Here is a 25,488-nt window from a genome sequence, read left to right as displayed (position 1 = left end):
CTGTTATCTGACGTCTTGAGGAGACAGATACAATGAATTGAGGACTAAAAGTGGTAAACGTTGTAAGTGCCAAAAGCGAAAGTGTTGGGAAATCGCATCGTTCCGCACATCATCCAGTAAGAACGTTCACACGAGTGACCTCTTTACACGCCGTTTGAACTACTTAGAGGGCTACCAGCCACATTTCACGGTTACCACATGATAAAGAATGGCACATTTCACAGTTTAACGTGGAAAACGGTGTTTGAATTATTGTGGCAGTTACAGCGTTTACCAATTTTAGTCTTCAATTGTAATATATATATGTGTGTGTGTGGGGGGGGGGGGTAATGGTACATATAGTCGACGTACTTTGGTGTACTCACTTTAGACGACCACAACAAAGCGACTGGCAACAGAATAATCGGCATGGTGGTGATGACCAGTGTTTTCCAATGGACAAATATTACATCCAGGCATCTTCTAATTCGAGTCATCGTTTTAGACGAGTTGTTAGCGACCAAGCAGGATTTTCCTTTCGATTTCAAATATGGTTTGCAACACACTCCTCACTAACTTTCCAAAATTTCCACCACTTGATGTTCTAATTTCTACAGCACCTCAAGACAATTCTTCTTGGCTGTTTGAAGCTTAGTTGATGGAGAACGAGGAAGAACGATGTTATATATTACGAAGTGGACGGTTTATTGTGTTGCAGCGTTATCGTTGTTTCGTTTTTCCTTTTAGATCGCTTTCAGGATGGTAATCACACTGGTGCCTATCCCTCCTTTTTTAATGTTACTGACATATATGATTATGTAATCTTTACGACAGGCCTTCCCTTTTGCAGAGACCTGTGTGTATCATTACATATTTTCAGGCAGCTGATACGAACCAACCTTGGTGCTAATGGGGCTGGTCAGGCAAACTTGACTATAAGACGGACCATATTAGCGTGGCGCCACTGAGCAAGAGCAAGATTGAGTAGAAACTCGTCACATTATTTTCCCCTATGCGGTAGTATTGTATCATACATCGCAAGGAGTGACCCTTTCTCAACACACCCAAATGTCAACCTCACTTCTATGTAGTACACCCTGTACTGCATTTCGCAGACAAACGAGGCTCTGGCGTCTGGGCCATGATCAATATAATCGTCCATGGGACTTTAATTTTGTGCTCTCTTTATGTGTTTGTGATTGTCCCTTTATCATTTTCATCTTATCTCCATTCATCTTCATTTTCGCAATTAGACAAAAGTGGCTAGAAACGCGAAGTAAAATTACCCGATTCAATCAATCAATCCATTGCAAGAGGCAACTTTTAAAATTGTGACAGCGTCCGGAACCGCAGCCGATATGCAGCGCCGCTGCAGTCACGTGAGGCTGCCGGACTCCCAGCAACCACCGCGGCATTTTGCTGCAGATGAGCTTTGAAACTGGGATGGCTTCATTTTCTTTAAAAATGCTTTATTTCCGTACTTCAGTTATTCTTTACCTTATCCTCGAAGGTATGTGTCATACGATTAGACCTATTATTCGAAATCTATTTTCTACATTGATGTACGATACACTTGGTTTCACGACTACTGTCACAATTTTAAAAGTTACCCCTTACAATGAATTTTCCAATGCTATCGCATATTATTAAACCACATGACGAGTTCGTTTGGACTCAATCTTGGTCAGTTGACTGCTGGTGACGTCACCACTAATATGGTCCACTGTTCTCATTTAAATGCATAGAGAAATCGATGCTAGACGTGCTGTTATTATACATATTAAATTGCATGTTTAATTTGAGACGTTATATTGGAGCACGACAGAATCAGTGCTTTACAACTAGAATTTTTAAGAAGCTGATCACCAGTGGCGTAGCAGCCGCCCCCGCAATGCAGGGGGGGGGCCGAGCTGTAGGGGCCCCCCTATGTTCTCTCTCTGTGATCCTGAAATTTTATATAATCCCAGAAATTCAGCTAGTGTCGTTTAATAAAAAAAAATGGATTTACGAAACAGAAAGTTGGTTCCCAGTAACATATCATATGACGACGTCTGCGATAATAATCAGTGGTGTGTTGTCTCAGCCAGAGGGGCCCGCGCAACTTGACATTATAGATCTCCTCCGAAATTCAGAATTAAGTTCCTTGCTCACAGATTACAATCGATAGGAAACATCTCTCATCTCATACCTTTATAGCTACGCAATTTTCGAAAACGTAGTGTAGTGAAGTGTATTACAGTTGCGAATCGAGTAGAAAGATTCAGTTGCTCAACCGGTCGATGCCTCATACACAATACCTAAACAAACTTGATAATTTATGACCTTTTTTATTACCAACAATATTACGTGATATTTAAAATGTGACTTCCCACCAACTATTTTCAAGGGGGCCCCCAAGCCTCAGTATGAGATAGAAATAAGATCTGAGATAAATTTCTCACATTGTCCACAGCTATTTCATTTTACTTCAAAGGGGCCCAAAAACTCAGGATGTTGAGCCCAGGGGCAATTTTCCCTTTTCCCTTAGGTCCAGTAGCCCCAATTACGCCACGCAGGGTGTACAACGTATACAGTGCTCTAAGTGCTCCAATCCCTCCAATCGGCATTTTATCGAGTGACAATGGGCCTCCCCCATGGCGCAGTGGTAGCGTCATTGCCTTGTAATCAAGGGGTCCCGGGTTCGATACCCGGAGGAGGCACAAGTGATTCGGATCCCACTTTAAACTGTAGGTCCAGTCCCGATTAGCCTTACTGTGCATAAAGTGGACTTAAAACACCAACTCAACTCATTATCGAGTGACAAATTTTCAGTGAATAAAGTCCAGTCGCTGCTTAATCTATCTCTCAAGACTTGAGTCCGCCTCTATTTCTTCGCAGCAGACTGCAATTGACCCTTTGATATTAGATCACCATCGACAATGTAGAGGTCAAGTTCAACCCCCGTAACTGAAATGATAAGTTTGTCTGAGTCTCGTATAACTCACTATTCGTATTAGAAGCGTAATGTGAGCGGCTCTTACGTTAAATTTTGGCCTGACGTAGCCAGAGGATGCTTTGTGGGCTGAAGGTGCATCCACCTCAAAGTCCAAAAGAGGAGTGTTTAAACAATTTCCCCAAGCAGTATTTTTTTAAAAATATATGTGTATTATATGTAACCTACATTTAAAAAAAACAACCAAAAAATGTTTCGAACAAAAATACAAAGGATCACGAACAAAATAGTTGGCTGTGTGAAGCCTCCACCCTGCTTAAAAAAGAATCCTGGCTGTGCCACCGCGTTGAAGTAAGAGGAAATATTTATAATTTCTTCATCCAGTTAATTATCAGAGATTCAGACAACCCTGTTTTAGTTTCGACAAACTACGAACTAAACTGATATATAACCTAAGTCGATGACAAAATATAGGGGGAGGGGTGCTAACTATTGTGTCCGTTCCACTCTGGCATCATCTCGATGTTACTTTTTCCCACCGAGGGGCCCCCAATATTTTACTTGCAGGGGAGCCCCAGAGAACTGCGCTACGCCACTACTGATCACTGATAATAGGAAAGAAATCGGAACCCAAAAAACGTTGCATCGGCCCGCAGCGACAGCGTGTAGTTATAAAAAAACTGGAACAACAGGGAAAGAAACCTGCGCACAACCTCATCGCGCTGGCGGGTGGTGGAAAGGACAGGGAAAAGGAACCTTCAGCGCGGCTCACGTCAGTGTTGCCAGACCTATTGATTTCTCGGGAGAATTCCTTAAAAAACTATTGCTATGGAACTTCCAACGGCCTGCTCAAAAACAAGTTTCTTGCTCATCTTACTTGAACATGGAGGGGAGAGGTAGAGTGGAACTCCACTCAGCCATGAAAAGTGCTGTTTGAACTGTGAAATTATGCCAAACGATACTCAATTGTGCTAGGACATTATTATTATTATTTTATTACTATTACTACATTACTATTTTTAGATGGTTGTATTTTATCCCACCCGAAAATCTATTTCTATTTTAGTTATTTCACGTCGCTTTTGTGCCTCAACGGGTAAGTACGACAATATGGATGAATGAAAAACTGATGAAATGAATGGAGTGACACAAACACAGTGAAACGTCCTTCCCTTACTAGGTAGAAACACTGACTTTGTAGCGTGGGCAAATTATTATATGCATGTATGTATGTATGCATGTATGTACGTATGTGTGTGTTTGTGTGTGTTTGTGTGTGTGTGTGTGTGTGTGTGTGTGTGTGCGTGTGTGTGTGTGTGTGTATAATGTATATACTATATTAAATGCAGCAACATAGAGGCAGCATAGCTGACGAATAAAGCATGTGAGTGTTAATGACAAGAAATTTGCTAGAGAAAGAAGCGGCATAGTTCAATTACAAAGGAAATAATGCACCTCCCCCCTCCCCTGTAATTGCTTGGAACTTTCATGGGCTTGAAAATACTTAATTTTCTATCCTTAATATTCTATTCTATACTTAAATGCTTAATTTTCTACAAAATTATATAGAGGCATGGACGTCCAGAAGGAAGTGCAAGGATGGTTGCCTACCTCCCTCATCTTCTCGAAAATGAATGTTGACATAAAAGTACCTATTATTTCAGATGTATGAGTTGATTTCAGTCAAGTGGTGTTTTCTGAGAGGGCAACATTATTACGGAGTAATATGCCTCCTTTACCCGCCTGATAAAAATACATTGTTTCCTCCTCGCTGGAAAAAAATCTGCGGACGTCCCCTTGTCCCCCAGTGCGCACGCCTATTCCGCCCCCGGCCCCCGAGAACGTCGTTCATCCGCTACTATTAGGTCATCGGATTTTGTAGCAGATCTTCTGGTTTCCCAAGGAACAATCTCCCGATGTTTTTAAGTCTGACCTGGCAACACTGCCCCGAGCACCGATAACGGCAGGGAAGATGCGCGAACGCTTTTGACGGAAGGTGTTTTACCTTGTGGTCGAGCTTATACCACTTCACGTTCAACGGACATCGCTGTGTGCAGTGTGTCACGTTCCGCGAACAACTTTCCTTCGTTGAATAAAAATCGGTTTCGCAACGTGGATTGTCAATGACAATGGCTGCCACGTTCCTCGCGTGAGCATCTGCCAGCTTAGCACAGGGTAGAGACAATGAGATACCTCTGGGCACAGACCAAGGTTACTAACGCTAAGAATATATGAAAAGAAACAACAGATTTAATCCACTACGGAGGGTACAATTCGTACTATATTCTTGAATAATTATATACAAGTGTTAATATCTTTGTAAATCCTTTTATACAATATTCTTCTTCTATTGTGGCTAATCTTCTTTATGCTTCTTCTTCTTGTAATCAATATAGCCTCTTCTTCTTATGGCATCTTCTTCTTATGGCCTCTTAATTAATATGGTATCTTCTTCTTATAATTAATGTGGCATCTTCTTCTTATAATTAATGTGGCATCTTCTTCTTATAATTAATATGACATCTTCTTCTTAATATGGCATCTTCTTCTTATAGCCTCTTAATTAATATATCATCTTCTTCTTAAGGTGCCTTCTTCATGCAATTAATAAGGCTTCTTCTTCTTATAATCGCTAAGGCTTCTCTTTCTTGTAATCAATAATATTTCTTCTTCCTTTTCTTTGTCGATCCAAATTGACGGAAATAAAATCAATCCCCCAGACAAACAAAGAGAAAGGGGTTAGTTAAAGATCGCCGCCTAGCCGGCGCTAACCTTAACTTGGAGCTACAGTGTATGCGCTTCCAAATGTGCTTGGGTGCTGCCGTGAGATGGCGCTACACCTGGGAAATAACAACCCAAAAGCCACACGAAACTCTAAGTTCGTGGGAACCGAAAAAGACACAAAATCGAAATTACAATTCGACTTCATTACTTTTGTATATTAATCACTTATGCCGTTACTGAATGATAATTCCCCTTTTCTCCTTATTTATATCCTGTTATTATGTTAAATTTATTTATTTATTTCCTCATAATTAGTATTAATATATACAATCACTATTTCATCATATCTGCTCTTTCCGTTGTCTCTATTGAATTCCCCCCCCCCACCACCACCAACAATGATCTTGTCCTGAAATTTCCCCCTTCCTCAACCAATCTCTTACGGGGAGGAGAGTTTTGTTTTTAACAAGAAACATAAACAATTAATTTGGGATTCGAATATATTTTACTGGAATAATATCGATAACGTACAAAAATAACGGACAACAAAGAGCCTCATCTCTAAGGACACTGCTATCCCATGAACACAGAAATAAGACCGACTTGTTATTTCGTCTCCTTTTCTCATCGACTTTCGTTAACAACCGCGAAGTATATAAATATATTAATAAAACATGTATTAGCATTTATATGTGGATTTTATACAGGAAACTATTATCTTATCTTAATGTCTCTTAACTTTTTGGTGTCATTATCAGTAAAATGAATAGATTTAAAACGGTTTTCATGTCATAGTGGAAATGTCCATTGTCCACTTCATGCTCTCTTCGCACCATGCTAGACGCTTCATCTTGTTTGTTGGGATGATGTTCGCACTCTATCATCCAGTAAATGGAGTTGTTTGAACGATATTAATGTTACTGGTGCTATGGAGCACTTCTTTGATACTATCCGCCGTATGTTGCCTGTTTTTTTCACGCTGTCCGTTTTAACAGCCTCGTGTCCCAGGCAGTAGCATACGCAGGATTTTATCAAGGGGGGTTATTCTAAAACTTTCTCCAAATTCACACTACCATTGTCTTATTATACTTTAATTAAATAATAATACTCATAATTAATTAATAGTACTTATAATTAATTATCTGAATTACTACGACTGTTAAGTAGTAGATATCTACATATATATAGTATTTATGAAACCAATAGAACGAAATTACTTTCGAGTTATTCTATTTTCATCAAATTCTTTGTTACGAAATAATTGTCTGGTCAACGAGGTGAGACAATTTAAGTGTGAAGAAAATCCATAAAAAAACAAGAAAATATATTAAAATGAATTGAAATAATCAAAGTATGAAACTCATCCAAGGAGCTGCGGTGGTCTGGTCTGTAGAGCTTCTGACAACCACATGGGAGATCCGGGTTCGATTCCCGGAATTGGTTGGAATTTTTCCGGCTTCTTCCCCGCATAAATGTCCCCGATAATTCACATCTGGATTGTCTCGCTGTTCTTATGAACAAAACATTTTGCAATACTTAAGTTTATTTTTGTTTGAATAATTGTCTAGTCAACAAGGTGAGACATTTTCAAGACACATTCAAACGTGTCCTGAAATGGGAAGGCGGACTGGTGACTGTATTATTGTCCACCTAGCCTTTGTCTATACATTAGCCGCTTACAACGAACCAAGAACTTTCTTTAGTTAATTCTCATTTTTCACACAAAAAAAATACATGTTCATTGAACACTGGCGTACGTAGAGGGGTGGTTGATGGGGTTACAGCCCTACCTAAATTTTGAGAAAATCAGAATTTTAGATATCCAATGGATGTATTTTTGACATTTGTGTGCTGTATGAGATTTCCTTCGTTTAATTATTTCTACTATAGCCTCCCATGATTTCCAACGTATTTGATACATTGAACTAACGATAAGATTTTGTCCTTGTGTTGGGGTTATTCCTAAGTAAACAAAAAATGATCGATCAAACAATTCGATTATTGATGGCGGGGAAACTTCCCGTTTGGCGAATTTTCCAATGTAAACAAGTGGAATACAGATCGTCACCGAGTTTATTTTATTAAAGATCGGAAACAAAATGGATCACTTGAAATTTTTGAGTGGTATAGAGAAACAAAGGTACCTAGTAAAGATTGGCAATTTCCGGATCCTTTGGATGCAGATATAAGGGACAATACTAACACTTTCCAAGGCAATGTTGATCTTCTACCATCAGTTTCGTTTTTGAAAATACTTCTCCAGGTTGAAATTAAGCTTACATTAATTATAAACATTGAAATACTTCGATCATAACAGTAAAATAATTAATAATAATTACTACGGCTAAAATTATTGTTATACACTAATAATATATACCTAATTAAATAAACTTTATTATTATTGTTGTTGTTTATTATTATCATGCTATTCGATCCACAAGCCGAGTGAATATCCAGCACAGCTATTTTCCATTAATACTTTTACATTTCACAGTTACTATACTCAAATGCACAGTTATTGTATTTTGTTATTAACTTTCGCAAGTGTCGTTCAAGAAAGGACTTTAGAAGTTAGAAAAATATACTCACAAAGTTTATATTGTGTGACCTCGTCTAAAATTATAATTTTTCGAATTCTGAAAACTGTGGAACCATTTATTCTTTGAATTAAATGGTAGAATATGAAAAAATATCCTGGTTCCTGGATTTTTCACTCATTTTTTCGCTCTAATGCATATTTTACATTGATTACTCTGTTCGAATACTAACCAAGTGAACTTTATTTCTGTTATTAACAATAAAAATAACAAACATCCTGCTTTTTTTGCAATTTGAAATGAAGGATGCCAATTTCCAGAGGTAGGGGGGGGGGGGAGAAGGGGTCGACTGACCAACTTCCCATGGAGAGAGCGCTTATCAACAACCAAAATTGCAAATGCGTTATAATATGATTATAAATAGTTCCAACTTTTAAATTTAATCAACACATGTGCGTTAGACAATTATAATTTTCGAAACAGGTAAAATATTTTCATTTGATTTGATGAAGCGCCGACTGCAGAGCCTACTCCCTCGTGTTTGTGTCCAATCTTTTCGCTTTACTGCCTAAATCCACTGATCTTTCCCTATCGGGTCTGTCTGAAAACGATGCACACGTACAGAGAACAATTGTTTGTTCCCCTATCTCATGTTAAAACCAAAAAACATACAAATATTGTCGTCTTTTAGTACACAAAATCATCCACGGCAGGCTGGGATTCAGCAAAGTCTCCGTAAGATGGATTCCACGTCATCTGACACAAGATTTGAAAAACAGACGTTTGGATGCCTGTGGACACCTTCACGCACGATATAGAACTGAGGGGGACAACTTCATTGGTCGGATAGTTACTGGGGATGAGTCTTAGATCCATTTCTTTCGCACTGAAAGCAAGAGAGCCCTCACGGGACCGCCATTCATCCTTTCCTAGGCCCAAGAAAGCAAGATCAGAGCCTTCTGTTGGAAAAGTTATGTTTATCGTTTTTTGGGACAGGAACGGTGTAATTCTTGAAGATTACCTTACCAAAGATACGACAGTGAACAGTGAATCATATAGTGCTTTACTGCGGGATCGTTTGAAGCCAGCAATAAGACGAAAACGTCCTGGACTTGTCTCGAAAGGAATTTGCTTGCAACACGACAACTCCGGTCCACATACTGCTGCTGCGACTGTTCAAACCATTGAGGACTTACGTATGGAAGTTATAGCACATCCCCCTTATTCACCGGACTTAGCACCCAGCGATTATTGGCTCTTTGGAACTCTCAAGGAGGCTCCTTCCGGGAAACACTTTGCATCTGATGAAGAAGTTCAAAGGGCGACACATTCTTGGTTGACAGGTCAACCAAAAGTTTTTTTTACAAGGGCATTAACCCGCTGGTGGCCCGTTGGCAGAAGTGTATCGACGGAGAAGGGGACTACTTCGAAAAATAACATGAATGTAGCAACTCTGTTCAACGGTGAGTGACGCTATTACAAAATTCTGGTTATACGAGGGGTGTTTACAAATGATTTAGACTGGGGCTGGTATTCGAACCCCGGAATTGGCAAATCGGCGATAATACAGTAGTCTGAAAGAGTCGACCTTGAAGAGTGAATATTGATGCGGGAGACTGGTAGATGTCAGGAGTAGTGTGACTATCGCGACAATTTACGGTCAACCTGTGATTATGCAGTGTGATTATCATTGGCAGAGGTTCCTGTGGAAAGAAGAGAACAGGCCAGCAACCATTTACAGCAGATTGCGCACAGTGTGTAGTGACAGTGAATCTTGGTTTCATCATTACGTGCCGGAAATGAAGCAGCAGCCAATGCATTGGAAGCACAAGGGCGATCCTGTACCCAAGAAGTTCCGGTTCACTCGATCCTGTGGAAAGCAAATGGCAACGGTCTTCTGGGACGAACATGTCATCCTCATGGTGGATCTGCTCCCGACGAACATAACTATCAACAGCAATGTGTATTGTGCTTCTCTACAGAAGTTACGTCCCCGAATACAGCAGTATCTCAAGGAATAGTGGACCAAGAATGTCCTGTTGCTTCATGACAATGCTTGTCCGCATACCAGCCACCGCACTGAGGATAAGCTGACATCACTGCGGTTCACTGTGTTGGCACATCCTTCTAACTCACCAGACCTCGCACTGAGGGACTACATTCTCTTCAATGAAATTAAGATGCCTCTACGTGGTGTCAGATTTCCGGACAATGATGCCCTCCAAGCAGTTGTCAGAGACTGGGTACGTGACACTCAAAGAGATTGGTACCGTGCGACCATACGAAAGCTACCGGAGAGGTGGTAACGTTGCATCGCTACGCTTCCTCAACCGCGTACGGTTGAAAATTCGACTCCAGAAAGTTTGTGCACCTGTAGAAATTTTGCAAGGACGTATTTAGAGAGGGGTTCAGAGTGTTCTAGCTCCTAAAAAAGTTTATAAGAACTGAAATTAAAAGTTTTTTTGTTAAATAAAATTAAAATGGATGTTTCGGCACTAACTTGAATAAGCAAAATACTAGTTGATTTGTTTGCATCGAACTTACGTGAAGATACAATAGAATTATTTTGAGGCGAGAAAGTTTTTTCATTGACAATGTATACGAAAATCAATGATTAATAATAGCCTAATAATCAGGGACTTCATTTTTCATCAGCTAGGAATAACAAACCTTTTTGTTTTCCGTATACATTATTGCATTTGCTATATATTTTTACATTATTTTCCTTAGTAGAATATTTTTAACCAACTGAATTCGAAATATGCTAGATAGTGAATATCGTCGACATTAACTATATAACTGCCGATATCCGAGGTGGAATGGTTAGCATGAGTTTGAATCCCGGCGTAAGTATGGGTGTTCTTTGTGAGTGTTCCTTCATAAATTTGATCATATCATATCATTGCTCATTCTCATCGTCGCGATTAGCCAAAATTGGAAGAAAAGCGACGCTAAATAACAAGATCAAATAACTATAACTTCTTCCTCAGAACACTTTTGCGTATTTTCTAGGTTTACCTTTGGAGACGACTTTAAAGAGACTGATACTGTTATCCTGCCTGCTGGTATTGGAAGTCAAGAATTAGTGGGAAGAAGATCAAGTCTTTGTGTGCAAATACATTAGAAACAAAACAGAACATCATGTAAACAGCGATACTGTATCTACTTGAACGAAAAGAGTGACTATACAAACGTCATTCATGGCCTTGGAGTTGTCGCACTTCCAGTATAATTATATACACTGACTGTCAGGGAGGTCGAGCATGAAGTATGCTATATGTTATTTTCATAATTACTAGGGAGACAAATTTATGGTAAATAAAAACTGAGGAGAGCGGTAAATAAAATGTTATATCAGCGGTATATACCAGCTGTGTAAAAAAAAAAATTGGCACACACTTTTTCATCATGAGAGGAAACAACATACAAAAGAGCTATAAATTTATAAACTACTTCATTTTTATATACTGTACACATACACAAGTACTTAGCTGTCCAAACAAAAAGAAAACATCAAAAACAAAATCACTTCATTTCTAAATTGCATATCTCAAGTGATTTTTTCATTGTATGTATTTAAAGGATATCCTTGCTGTCCAACAAATAAAATAATCACTACTGCACATACACAAACACATGTTGAAAATCACATGATGATAAACAAAATTCATTCATGACTGAACACAAATGCGGGAACAGACTAATCTTATCGCTGCTACAGCTAGCAAGTTCAATGAAACTGGAAGTTGAGTAGAAATTCGGGGGAAGAAAGGAATGCAACTTGACAGGGAGCGAATATTTCGAACTGAGATTATGTGCATGGGAAATCCCAATTTGTAGCGTCTTCTTGATGTGATCGAAGATAAAACGTTTTTCAGCTGCAAGTGGTAGGAAACTTTAGGCAAACGTTTCGTTACAAATCGACAGTTTGTGCGCACAACCTCGATTGCCGGTTTTTGCGTGTTTTCTACTTAATTTGATGATATTTCACGGTTATTTCGCGAAAAAGCGTTCATTTCGTGGAAAAGCACACATTTCGCATTACTTCGCGAATAAAACTCATTCATATTTCATCATTGGGGGTGTAGTTACGTGCAGAATGTTAAAAATTGCTTCTTTTTTTTTTCACACTTTGCGATTTCGCGCATCGCGAAAATTCAATGTCCCTAATAATTACTTAATGACACTCGATTGTTTTTAAATTATGCGGAGTGCTGTCTTCGAGAACATTGTAATAGGCCCTAATATACCTTTCGTGGACAAATGGAAGCCTTTTTTCAATGGTAGAAAAACATGCAAGATAAAGTTCTATGAGTTCGTGTGAAATTTAATGTTCATTGTTTACGGCGTTGTTCGTATGGTTGTTTCGTCTTTTGAGTCGAGAATCGGATAATAAATCCTGAATTCCATAATTGGTAACGAATCTTCATCTTGGAATCGACGAATCCACACAAATTTTGTTTTCGGATAATTCAGATTGGAAATCGACTGCCAGTCTCTATAGTTTAAATGTGATTTAACTCATTATGCTGTTGTGACATCTTTTTGAATCACATATCTGTGTGTTCTTCGGTGGAAGTACAGTGCGTCCATTTCGATCTTCAGCCGAGAGATCGGGAGAAGCGTGGCGGGCGGCGCTGGCGGAGATGCCGACATTTGCGGCCTGTAATGCCCGCTTATTTTTATGGACATATGCAGACATTTATATAAATATTACAAAACGAGCACTAACCTGTGTTATAATTTATCATCTGTAATTCATCCAAGTTCTGCCCTTATATACACAAAAAATACGCTTTAGAAACGATGTTAAGAGCCACAGATAATAAAACATTTTAATTATAGTTTTTACCAGTAACGTCCTGCTTAAGTTTATATCCTTGAAAGAGTTTTGTGTCGATGGGGATCGTTTGGAGGTTACGAATGTGCAACACTGTATCAAGATTACGCTGTAGACGAAACCGTTGAAAGTCAATGGTGTTCGTGAGCTTCCTTGCAATCCGAAATCTCCGAGCTCGAGTTTTTTGTTCCTTCGCGACAGAACTGTGAATATAGTGGTGAGCAGATGTAAACCAAGAGCGTGTTAATTTCGTACTGTGCGCAAGAGTGTTATTATTGGTAACTTGCCGTTACTTGTTTGTGTTATTGCAGTGTGTATGTGTGTTGTGTCAGCGAGAGGATTGGAATGACAGCCGCAAGGTTCACGTTACGAGGGGAGCTGATAAGTACTCTGGCCGACCCAGAAGGACTTTAGCTAAAGGCACGAAAGTTTCAGGCTATTCAACGTATTCTCCCCGAAAGTCTACACACTTGGCACTTGGTGGATATCAGTTTGAACAACTCTTATAACACAGGTTAGTGCTCGTTTTGCAATATTTATATAAATGTCTGCATATGTCCATAAAAATAAGCGGGCATTACAGGCCGCAAATGTCGGCATCTCCGTCAGCGCCGCCCGCCACGCTTCTCCCGATCTCTCGGCTGAAGATCGAAATGGACGCACGGTGCATTCGGATCTCACTTTCAACTGTAGGTCCAGACCCTATTAGCCTTTACTGTCCACAAAGTGGACTTCAAACAAAAACTCAAAACTCTTTCAGAACCGGGCTGGTCTAGTCTGTAAGGCGTCTGACTGGCACGCGGGAGACTCGTGTTCGATTTCCGTACTGGCTGATACCAGGTAAGAATTTTTCAAGCATGGTCCTTGAGTGGATCGTAGGGGCAAAGAGGTAAAGAGGGTTCGAGAGTGATGCTGAGCACATTACCTCCACAAATGTCTGAGTTAGTGTACGTGTTGGACACTACCTCCTCACGCACCCATGCCTCCATGTCAAAACTTTTCTCTTTATTTTTAGCCTTTCCTACTACGTAGTTTACGGCTAATTAGCGCATTATTACGTACCCTATTTCAAGGAAGATTTACATATGTACTCATTATTATTGTCGTTACACGATAATTACCCTTATTATTATTATTATTATTAGTAGTAGTAGTAGTAGTAGTAGTAGTAGTAGTAGAAGAAGAAGAAGTAGCAGCAGCAACAGCAGCATTAGAACAAGCACCAGCAAAGCCGTGCGTGCCAGGAAACAATTCAAGAGTTGTTTTGGCATGGACATATGTGTTATAAAATGTGTGAATATAGCCTACATCATGGATTTATATAGATGCATTCTTATTACTTGAATGAGTTTAAAGTTTTACAAAGTTTTCACTGCAACAATGAAGTCAGCTGTTTTTAGAAAACTCTCTTCATGCGCACCGCACCTTAATATGAGGTTTAGGGATATCACAATTTCTTGGCAGTGCTGTGTCAAGTAGTTCACCACGTTCAACGACTACATTTTATGGAGCATACGGGGAAATTAATGTGATAGTAACAGTAGCGTATTCCCCATGTTACCGCGTTTGCATACATTACCATACATTTTTATACATTTAACTTTAATGGGTAACTGCTCTTGAGTGTCCGAAAAGTCACGCAACCCGGACACAAACACGTCCGTTAGTGACACGTGACAGCAACAGTGTTGCCAGTGTCCCTCGTAATATTGTGAAAACATCGATTTTTGGAACATTTTCTTTTTGAAACAGCCAATTTATTCCCCTGTGCAATGTTTTTGAAACTTCGTCAAAGTTCTTTTTCTGTCAAATTCAATAGATGGCCATCCAAATTGTTCGTTGGTATTGTGAAATGTTGCAATAATTTACCTCAGTAAGTTTTGTGCATCAATACACACGATTTGCAATTTTCCTTTTTCCGCCTTTGGTAGTGTTGCCCACGGGACAAGACGGGACAGGCTTTTAAAAATTCGAGACGAGACTAGATTGACCATGTGTCATAAGACAAACGAATATTTTCGAGACGAGACAGCATTTCCACGAGACTCCACGAGACGAGACAGGCCAAAGTCTCGTCTCGTGGGCAACACTAGCCTTTGGCAACACTTTGCTTATTTGTTATTAAAACATGCCTGTTTTTACATATGTTTGTCTCTCCCAATATACAGGGCAGAAAGAGTTTCTTCTCATTCCGTTTCGCAATTCCGTTATACGGTCGTAAACACCGGGTTGCGTGACTTTTTGGACACTCTTATATTGTAGAAACTCTTAAAACAACCTTCTAAACTAGAATTTAATCAATAAGAACTTAAAGACTGGTTTATGCACATCATGATCGTTCCCCATCGCTTCCTTCTGACGAATCAGTTTCCTCCCCGATTGTACATACGAGGAGAGGGCGAGGATGCCAAAGGCAAAGTGGGAGAGTGTCTATTTAAAAACACGTGGCCCGTGTAGCCAGTTTCTCCACTGAAGTGTCGGCGCGAACATTATTCGCTCCTTCCTCCTTTCTGTGCCTCGCTTTGCAGAGGCAGTGAATGCAAATCAGATACGTTCTAAGCCGTACTTGGTACGAGGCCTATTATTTTTATTAATTTAAGCACAGTGGTAAACCTATTTTGACGATGTTTTTGTCGATTTTATAGTATTGCAACTCTGTGATTTTTCATCTCGTATTTCGTAGGAGTGTCATAATTTCTTTCGAGTTAAATTACGTAACATTACGCAACATTGCGATGGCTCATAAGGGTGAATTATTGCATCATGTTATGCAACAAGTTATTACGCAATGTTTACGCAATATTATGATGACTCGTATCTAACGTGTTGTTGGTTATGACGTAATGCGATGTGTTGTCTTCTGATTGACTTACTGTTTCAGATGTTTTCATCCGCGCTTAGTTTACTTAAAGGGTTTTCGCATTACAGATTAGTTAGTATCGTGAGAGTGGTTGAAGAGTATGGATGTGTTGTTGCAGTGCTCCTCATATTTTTTTTGTTAAAAGTTAAGTATTTAATTTATTTTAAAGCTACATACTATTTATTATTTTAAGTTTAAAAAGTGTATCAAGTGATTTTTTCATAGTAATTTCGATCAGATTGAGTTTTGATGTATTTATTATTTTTTTTACTTAGTACAAATATATTTTATATATAATAAAATAATAGCTAATATAAAATAAAACGTCATGAATATTTTTGGGTTTAAGAAGCAACAACATAATCAGCCTGTAGAGAGAATTCCAGTAAACATGGATGTATTTAGAGAAATTTATCATCAATTAAAAGGGTTACTTCTTGTTCACTTGAACAGTATTTAGTCTCATGTTGACGAGGATACTGGAAAGCACTTATTTGTATTTAATAATAACTTATCATCATATAAGTTACCTGTTATTGGGAAAATTCAAATAAACATTTCACCACCCAATGCGGCAGTTTTACACATAGGTCGAAATTTGTATGGAATTAAACATAGTACATTACTTCCTGATACGTCTTATGATGTGGAAGCTGGTGAATTTTTGTATGCTGAGATAATTGGAGAGTATGATAAATGCATTCCTCTGTTTATCGAAATAAGAATAATCTATCCTCTTATTGATATATAAAATACCTAAAAACAAAAAACAAACAAAAAACATGGATATATATGGTAATAGAAGACGACAGGAGATTCCAGATAATTCCAACGAGATTGCTAGTTTAGATGCACGTCTAAAGAAACTTAAATCAGATTTATTAATATTACAAAATTCTTTGAATGTAAGCTTACATGCTGAAATTACCAATCTACAGTCTGAATTAATTAATCCCATATTAAAAATTGATGGGGAACTCAAGTCTTTACTTAAAAAATATACTAATTTACCGTCTCTCGATAATGTTGAAAATTTAAAAGAGAATTTAGCTAAATTAAAAAATGATCTTGAGAAATTTCGTCAAATTAAAACAATTACCTCGGAACATCTAAAACAAGAACTAAATAACCAAGCGAATACTATTCGTACCGAACTATTTTCCATAATTGAAACTATCAAGACTCAAGAGCAATATGAACTGCTTAATGCAAGTATTCTTGAATTACGGGAGCAATTTTTATCTTTTGAAATTCCCTCACTGGAATATATTAAATCCGAACTGCAAACAGACCAATTACATGCAGCCATAACAGAACTTTAATCCAAACTACAAATATTAGAAGACTTTATCAATAATTTACCTTCATCTTCCGAATTAAATGCCATCGCTCGCAGTGTTCCAAGCATCAAATTGCAATTAGAAACTTACGAAGATTTTGGATAGATACAGGGTACCATAGCTCATATTGAAGATACTTTGACAACCTTGAGAAACGAATTGACGAATGTACAGGAAACTCTGGAATTTAAGTTGCCAAGCATAACCGAATCTTTAAATGTAATTCAACGACAGATCACAAAATTAGAGAATCTCAACACTGAATCTGAACTATCTCATTTTCACCATCTCATAGACGACATACAGAACAAATTGTAAACACTGCAACAGTCTACCCCTACGCAAGATGACATACAGCAACTTAAAAATGCCTTAACAAGTGTATTATCTGCTACAGATTTAGATGTAAGTAGTGTAATTGGCTATATAACTGGGGCGATAAATGATGAGGTGTTTTGACTGAATAGAAATATTTAAAACTAAGGCAAAATGTCTATAAAATTTTATTGTTACTGCGTAAAACCTACGATTTTTGTAAAAAAAAGCTTCCGAGAAAAGATGACCCCTCAAATTGATGTGGCTAAACCTGAATTTGCTAAAATTGCTGTTTATAAATTTGTTAAAAATATGGTTTTTTTTAATATTGTTTTAACTACACTTAAAATTAATCCAAGATGCTCTTAAGAGTTTTTTGATTACACAGTAGTACACTGTAATATAATGTTAAATACTTATTCAAAATATTTTTGTACTATTATGTTAATATGTTAACCTGGAATATTTTAATTCAAGACCAGGCACAACTTGTATATCTAATACTAAGACAATGCAATATGCAGAGGTTTTCTAGAACTGCTCTGTGACTCTTTCATTTCTTACATCATAAACATATGATTTTTCACCTATAATAATAACACTACATATGGTGTCAGCAGGAAGTGTATCATGGAATTCACAGATAATTTTAATGTTTGTCCTGTCATTAACCACAACTTGTTTTCTTTTTGAGGTGTTGATGACAAACATGGGTCTCTGTGTTTTGAATTCATCTGGTGAGTAATACATGTCAGTATTCCCAATTGTGACCCTTTTGAATGCTGTAAATGCCTCATATAATTTGAGGAAATCATCCTTCGACATGTTTAAATTATAACTTTCTCTAGGGAACACCTCATTTCTGCCATTTTTAAGATAAATGTTCTTGATGTTGCAGTTATCAAATTTACTTGAATTTTTTTCCTGATTATTGTGTCTTCCAGTTTGAAACAGTACCACCACAAAATCTGGCATGTCATATTGTATACTGGAGAATGAGTTTGTAGCATCAAATTCATAATAGCTACCAGTGGCAGGCTTCTGTACACATTGATATGTATAAAATTGTAAAGGCACCTGTGGATTTTTTAGTATATCTGCTTTGTATTTAAGAGCATAACTGGCTTCATATTCAACTACTGGAATTCTTAGCTCCATAGTCTGAATAAGGCATTTGCCTTCATCAGGTAGGGTATTAGGCAGAGCTGCCCCAGTAGAGTTTAATGAACTATACCTCAGCAAAGCATTATTATCATTGGCAGCTCTTCTAAATGTAATTCTTAAACCACCCTTCCACATAATTTCTTTGTAATCTTAGAAGAATCCTGGCAATAGGCGCATAGGAAACAATACTGTGTGACTCTTAGATATTATCTTATCACCAGCTTCAAATCCACCTATTTTTTAGTATGAGGCCTCGGTCTTGGATAATTTTAGTGTGGCCAAAGCTGTAGAGGTAATACCAGGGTAATCTACTCTGTTTATAACAACACCATGTTTTCTAATCTCAATTTCAGAGAACAGATGTGGCACAAAATTGTCTACCAATCTTATATTTGTGTTAGCTGGATAATCTGTACCATCGAGTTTTACAACATCAAATTTAATATAAAGGTCTGCTCTGTGAGGGTGTATAAATCCATCTCCTACATCAAGGTCAACCTCAATCTCTGTGTTGGCTTGATTTAAATTTGCAAAGGTCCTCCGGTTTGGGAGGAATGATTGTAGCTCATAACTCTCAATATTTTCCATTTTATTTATTTATTTATTTTTGTATGTATTTTTATTTAAATATTAATTTCTATGATAGCAGTTGTTGTGGCTCCAGCAAAATCAACTAATTCTTCTTTTTCATTAGTGACCATCAATTCAATATTATCTATTCTATTATGGCACACAGGAAAATATAATGTTGGTGATGGAGTGTAGATGATTGGCTCCATAAATTCAGAGTTAGGTTTGAATGTTGCAATGATGCCAGTTTGTTTGTGAGTGCCTATGCCATCTGATTTGGTGATCATACCCTCGGCCACATTACAGTGAATATTTAGAGTCTCTATGGCTAAGAATTTAGGTATATTAATAGCAGTGTGTTTGATGGCTGGTTCAAGTTTTGTGTTGTTCTCGAATCCTAATAGCTCTCCTATAGTACTCAGATCTACTGTTTCTGTAGCAGACACAATTTCTACTCTGTGAGTAACAGAAATTTGAGTTAACAATATACCTCTAGGTAACTGAGAATTTAAAGTAGACAAATTATACTGGCCTGGAGTAATAACAATTTTTTGGTCACCAACTGTGGTCTTGTTGTGGTGTGTAATATTAGGGATCAAATACATGTCATAGAATGCTCTAAGAGCTATTGTTTTGGGATACACTATATCATCATGTAGTTTGAGTTTCAATATTGAATTTTGGCTGGTAAGATGGAATACTCCCATGATGTTTTAGATACCACAAAGCTTTTTGAAAATTTTCAATTGATGGTTTATTTATTTGAGACAGATATCTAAGAATAGATAAACATAGATGTCCACAATTAACATCTTTGAAATTTTGAATACGGGTATTATTATAATAAAGATTAGTTGATTTTAGATATTTTACTAAATTCTCAGGTGGAATACCTCCAAATGAATCAAACACAAATGCCTCATTGTTTAAATATTTAAGATAATAAATCCTGTGAGTGCCCTGATTTTTGTACTTATCCAAATTAACTATTGCACACTCTTTTTTGAGTGGTTGTTCTGGTAAAGAATCAGACATGTATACTCCTCTAAAATGTTTGATGCCTAGTGGTTTTATTAAAGCTTCAATATCTTGGTTGGTAAGCGGCTCTTGTTTTTTTTAACTTATTCATAACTTTCTTAACACCTTTGCCTTGTTTTTCCATGGCCAGATTATGGCGCTTTTGTTCATCTAATTCTGCCTTATTTTTCTTGGCATCTATTACTGTTTTTGCTATGGCAGCTGATCCCCCAGCCAAGCTCCCCACAGCCCCCAAAGCTGCTAAAATAGCTGGGATACTAAATATGAATCCACCTATATGTGATTTTTTTCTAGATTGCTGTAATTTTTTTAATTGGGGGGTACTAAGTAATAATTTCATACCATGTCCCTTGGCAAGACAAGAGCTTTTTTTCTTGCGCAGCTTTTTGGTTAGAAGACTATCAATAGTTTTAAGAGATTTAAGACCTGCATAAGGTATCTGATACATAACACCCTTGGCCTTCATTTTTGGTTTATTATATACATATTCTGAGATTAACTATCACAATTAAATTGTAGCTAATTTAGTTAATTTATTACAACCCCTACCCCAATTTTTGTTTGGTGTTCATAGCTATAGTGGTCCCCAATGCTGCTATTCTCTCACCCAAAGAAGCATCTTTGCTTACAAATCTACCAAAAGCAGCCTCTTCTAATTTTTTGTCTGCTACATGTCGCTTGTCAAGGTCGATATGTGTGTTGTATGCTATGTCATGGTCTCTACAAGCAGCATCTAGGGGATTAACACCAGGGTCTCCTCTGTTTAATCTATGGTCTAGTTTGGTACCTGGACCACAATACTGATAGCCTGGTATGTGTAGCTCAAATGGCAACTTGTTTATGATGTCATTAACCAGCCCCCGACCCTCAGAGATAATCAAAAATTTAGGTGGTAGAGTATTAATAATTTTTATAAGATATCCAATGCCCTTAGTGTCATTCACTATAAAATTAGACAATTTGGTGCTTATCATGTCCATAATTCCAACTTTTTCATTGTAAAAATTGTGGTTGCCAGCATTTTCTGCCCCAGCTATCACCAGCAACCTATCTACAAGTTTCCTGACATCGTCATGATTTTGCTCTGTAACAGTTTTAATATTTTTACCTAGTTCACTAATAGCATCAATAATCGGCTGTTCTGTGCGCTTGTGTTGTTCATAGATACCTCGGTTCTCTACTTTCCATCCCTTAAATCTTTTTACAAGATAGTCTCTTAATTTAAGATCATCAATAATTGGTCTTTTCATGGTTATTTATATATGTTTCAATGTCTAGAAAATTGTTAATTTTATTTCTATATTTACCACTATTAGGTTTTCTTGTCATATCAATTGTGACAAACCCATAACTATCCTGGTTCCAGCACCTACTGCAAAACTTAGAAAAATTATTGTAGCTCAAGTCACCACCTACATATTCATCATGTATGTGTTTGAGGTTGGTATGGTCTTGATGAAACACACATATAAAATTGCTGCTGTCTCTTATTAGTTGTTTTGGTATTTTAGAAAAAGTCTGTGCCAGGTAGAAGCAATCTATGTTTTTGTGTCGGCCCTGTGTAAAAAAATTTCTAACCTTGTTTTGGTTTTCCAGTATAATATCATCAAATACAACAACAGAGTTATCGAGACATTCATGAAGTGGTTTAACATATGATTCAAAAGTGGCTAGTAGGAGAGATCCGAGTTAACTCCTAACAATAGACCCGTTAATTGACATTAATGGCTTTTTTATTCATTTTGAGGGGTGACGCTATTGTTATTTAATCTAGCGCCACGTGGCGACACGTGTCGGGGGGTGGAGGAGGAGATGAGTCATCGATGACTCATGCACACGTGTGAGTTTGAAATTAATGGTTTTCCATTAGTGCACAAAAGATACTATTATGTATTCCGTTTTCGACCTAAGCTAACCTTTTGTTGTATATTATATATGCGTTTCTGCCGGATATGAGTCACAGATGATTTATACAGACGTTGGAGTTTGGAATTAATGGTTTTTCCATTAAGGTACAAAAGACACTATTGTGGAGTTCGTTTTCGGACTATTCTAACACTATTGTTGTATATTATATATGCGTTTCTGCCGGATATGAGTCAGGGGTGCTTTATGCACACGTGGGAACTTGGAATTAATGGTTTTTCCATTAATGTACAAAACACATTTTCGGCCTATTCTAAGGCGTCACGTCTGGCCATTTTGGCGTTGGTGGTGAGTCATATTTGGTATAATTAAGGATCCGGATTTACCCGAATTCAACCGGTGTCGACGCGTTCGATCGGAGGTAGAAGATATTATATATTATAACACATGTTCGCTTTAATGGCGAAGAAATTGAACGATGTATTCTATATGCAAACGAAGTATGCGAGCGGAATCCCTGTTAATAATATTAACCTGTTACGGAAGAACCTGTTATGTGGTTGCATTCATCGGCACCCCCAAACCGCGCGCGTTCATGGATACGCGGGGGGAAGAAAGGGTCGCCATTGTTACGGTCCCCTTCGCTTGGTCTTCTTCCGAAGTTGAATGGAAGGCAAGTGTCGCCAAATTTTTACACACGAGTATTGATTTTCTTTGAGGTTCCAATTTTATTTGGTGGAAGTAATCTATGCGGTATTTCTGCCGCCTTTCGTAACATTGCAAAGACTATTTGACCAAAACCGTAAGGAATTTGGCTGAACTAAGAACATTCAGTTCCAGTATCTACAAGTTAAAGTGGATGCCAGCCACTATTTGCCTTTATTTCGGGGTTGCGAACCACGGACCATTTGATTATTGCTTTATATACATCAGGATTCACGTAAAATTGACCAGATGTTTTTACTGTTAGGGACAATATTTCGCATTTTTTTGTGTATTTTTACTCAGAAAACGCTATTTGAACGATTCAAGCAAGAGTTCGCATGGCAATTTAGACACACAAACTGTGTTTCTTCAACTTTAGCTGAAATTTAGGTTTATTTTTTACTCTAATATCACAATTTCTTCTATTCAGGCAACATTTTTTATTAAATTTTGGACTCACAAAGACATTTTTCAACTTTTAACTTGTTATTTTAAAAGTTTATTTCCATTTTTTACTCTAATATCACAATTTCTTCTATTCAGGCAACATTTTTTATTAAATTTTGGACTCACAAAGACATTTTTCAACCTTTAAATTGCTATTTTAAAAGTTTATTTCCATTTTTACTCTAATATCACAATTTCATCTATTCTGGCAGGAGTGTTTATTCCAGTTTAGACTTGCAAAGATAATTTTTTCAACTTCTTTTATTAATTTTTCTATTTATTGCCTTTTGTATCTTATATTTATTAATTTTTAACTTTGAGTTTTGTTCTTTATTTAAAAAATTTCTCTAATCACTAAGGAAGAAGTACTTTTAAGTAAAACTGTACCCACAAACTTTATTATTACTATTATTATTAGTATTATTATTATTGTTGTTGTTTTTGTTTTGATGTAGTTGTTGAATCTTGTTGTTGTTGTTAGGGTTTATTGACTTCCACTACGCTATTTTTGGTTTGCTTCGTAGGAAAGTTTGCTTATTTTAGAGTTTCCTAGGTATTTTCTTACTGTTAGGGTAGGTAAAGTTTCCTAAATATATGAGTAGGGTTCCATATATTCTTGTTCTTGCATGTTTTTCATATGATGTGATCACCACAACTCTCCAAGGGCTTTTACTGCATGTTTCCATTTTTATTGAGGCTTAGTGATTCCTAGAGCCACTTTATGCATGAGAGAAAGCTTGAAAATTTTGATCTCAGATAGCCGTCAACCTTATGTCAGAGTATTTTCGAGTATATTTTAGTCTTATTATGGCCCACTAGAATATCACGGCTTGCTTATTTTTTAAGTATGTTGCGCAGTTATTGTATTTTTGCTTTCGCTTTCTAGATAAACTGTATGAAATGTTTAATATTTGTACTTTTTGCACTTATAAGAGGCCAAACTTTTACTGTAACTAAAATTATTATGTCTCTAGGCACTGAAACCCTTTACCAAGAGTACTATAACTGCATGTTTATTAATATTGTTTCTTTCATCCCTCAAATATAACAATTTAACAATATAATGACTAATCACAGGACAAGTCGATGTTAGCAGATGACTACGTGGCTCTTAAGTCCACCTGCCAAACTTTTCTTACCATGCTATTTACTCTTATAGTTTTTTATTCGGGGTACATTTCAAGTACTACTTGACTTTTTGAGTGTTTGATTAACACCAGGGGTTATTTGTATCTGTTATGCTGTATTATTTGAGGCTTCTTTTTTATTCTACAATCACTATATGTCCCTGAGAACTAAATTCCGCTGACTGAAGCTTAAAGCTTAGGCTCTACAGCATGTTGAATGGTTAAGCACTGGTCAATATGAATTTTACAGAGGCTAGTAGGAGGCATAGGAACACACGCCAGAGTTTTATTAGCGTGCAAGAAACACTTTCAGGGAGTACTACGAGGAAATGAAGTTGATTTTTTTGAGTGCTTTACCAGTTACACAGCCAATATTTGTTATTTCAAGTAACTACAGGTACCAAAACATTTTACAGCCCCACACTAACTAGACTTCAATTTATACTTTATTAGGTGCTAAATGTAGCAAGAACACTGATTGTACATACTTTTGAGAATCCAACTCTTTCAGGATTTTTTCTATGTAAGCATATTTTTATTGATTACTAACTTTAACAGACCAATCAGGAAGACGCCAAAATTCACTAAACTTAGTACTATAGTGTAGGTGATTGCATGAAAAGTAGAAATTATAACAACCACAAGATTTCGCTTTTTTTGCTTTTGTGACTAATCGTGACGCTGAGGATGAATGGATGGCCAAAAATCTTAAGGACTGGATGTATTTTACCACTACAGACGCCTATGTAGAAACACTAGAGTACTGGTAGCTTTCAAAATTGAGGTTATACTGTACTGTTTCTTAAATATTTTGTACTTGGCACGTTACAGTTATATCCATTTCAGGACAAATATTGCTAAAACTCTCAAATTTACTGGAACAAGTTGATATTTCTGCTATCAGAGGAATTAACAACCCTATTTTACAAACAAATGGTATTGTTTACACTTTATTTACTTCAATCTGAGACTAATATTTTACAGTAATTGAATCATTCAGCCCTAGTCAATACTTTACTGCATCAGAAAGTTTGTTATTAATCT

At 37.2% G+C, this 25,488-nt stretch overlaps 1 protein-coding gene across 1 annotated transcript in view; it reads right to left on the bottom strand.

The window, feature by feature from the left end:
* LOC145990936 (solute carrier family 13 member 2-like) overlaps positions 1–605 on the bottom strand; it is a 75,329-nt gene extending 74,724 nt beyond the window's left edge. The window contains exon 1 of the mRNA XM_083126479.1: positions 366–605. Coding sequence (XP_082982605.1) covers positions 366–476 — 111 coding nt within the window. The 5' untranslated portion in view covers positions 477–605. The remainder of the gene's footprint in view (positions 1–365) is intronic.
* Positions 606–25,488: the final 24,883 nt, after the last annotated feature.

The sequence above is a fragment of the Lepisma saccharinum genome, chromosome 8, assembly GCF_977018435.1.
Source record: "Lepisma saccharinum chromosome 8, izLepSacc3.1, whole genome shotgun sequence".
In the NCBI taxonomy this organism is placed as follows: Eukaryota; Metazoa; Arthropoda; class Insecta; order Zygentoma; family Lepismatidae; genus Lepisma; species Lepisma saccharinum.
Note: the sequence above shows the minus strand (reverse complement) of the source record. Positions and strands in the feature narration are given on the sequence as shown.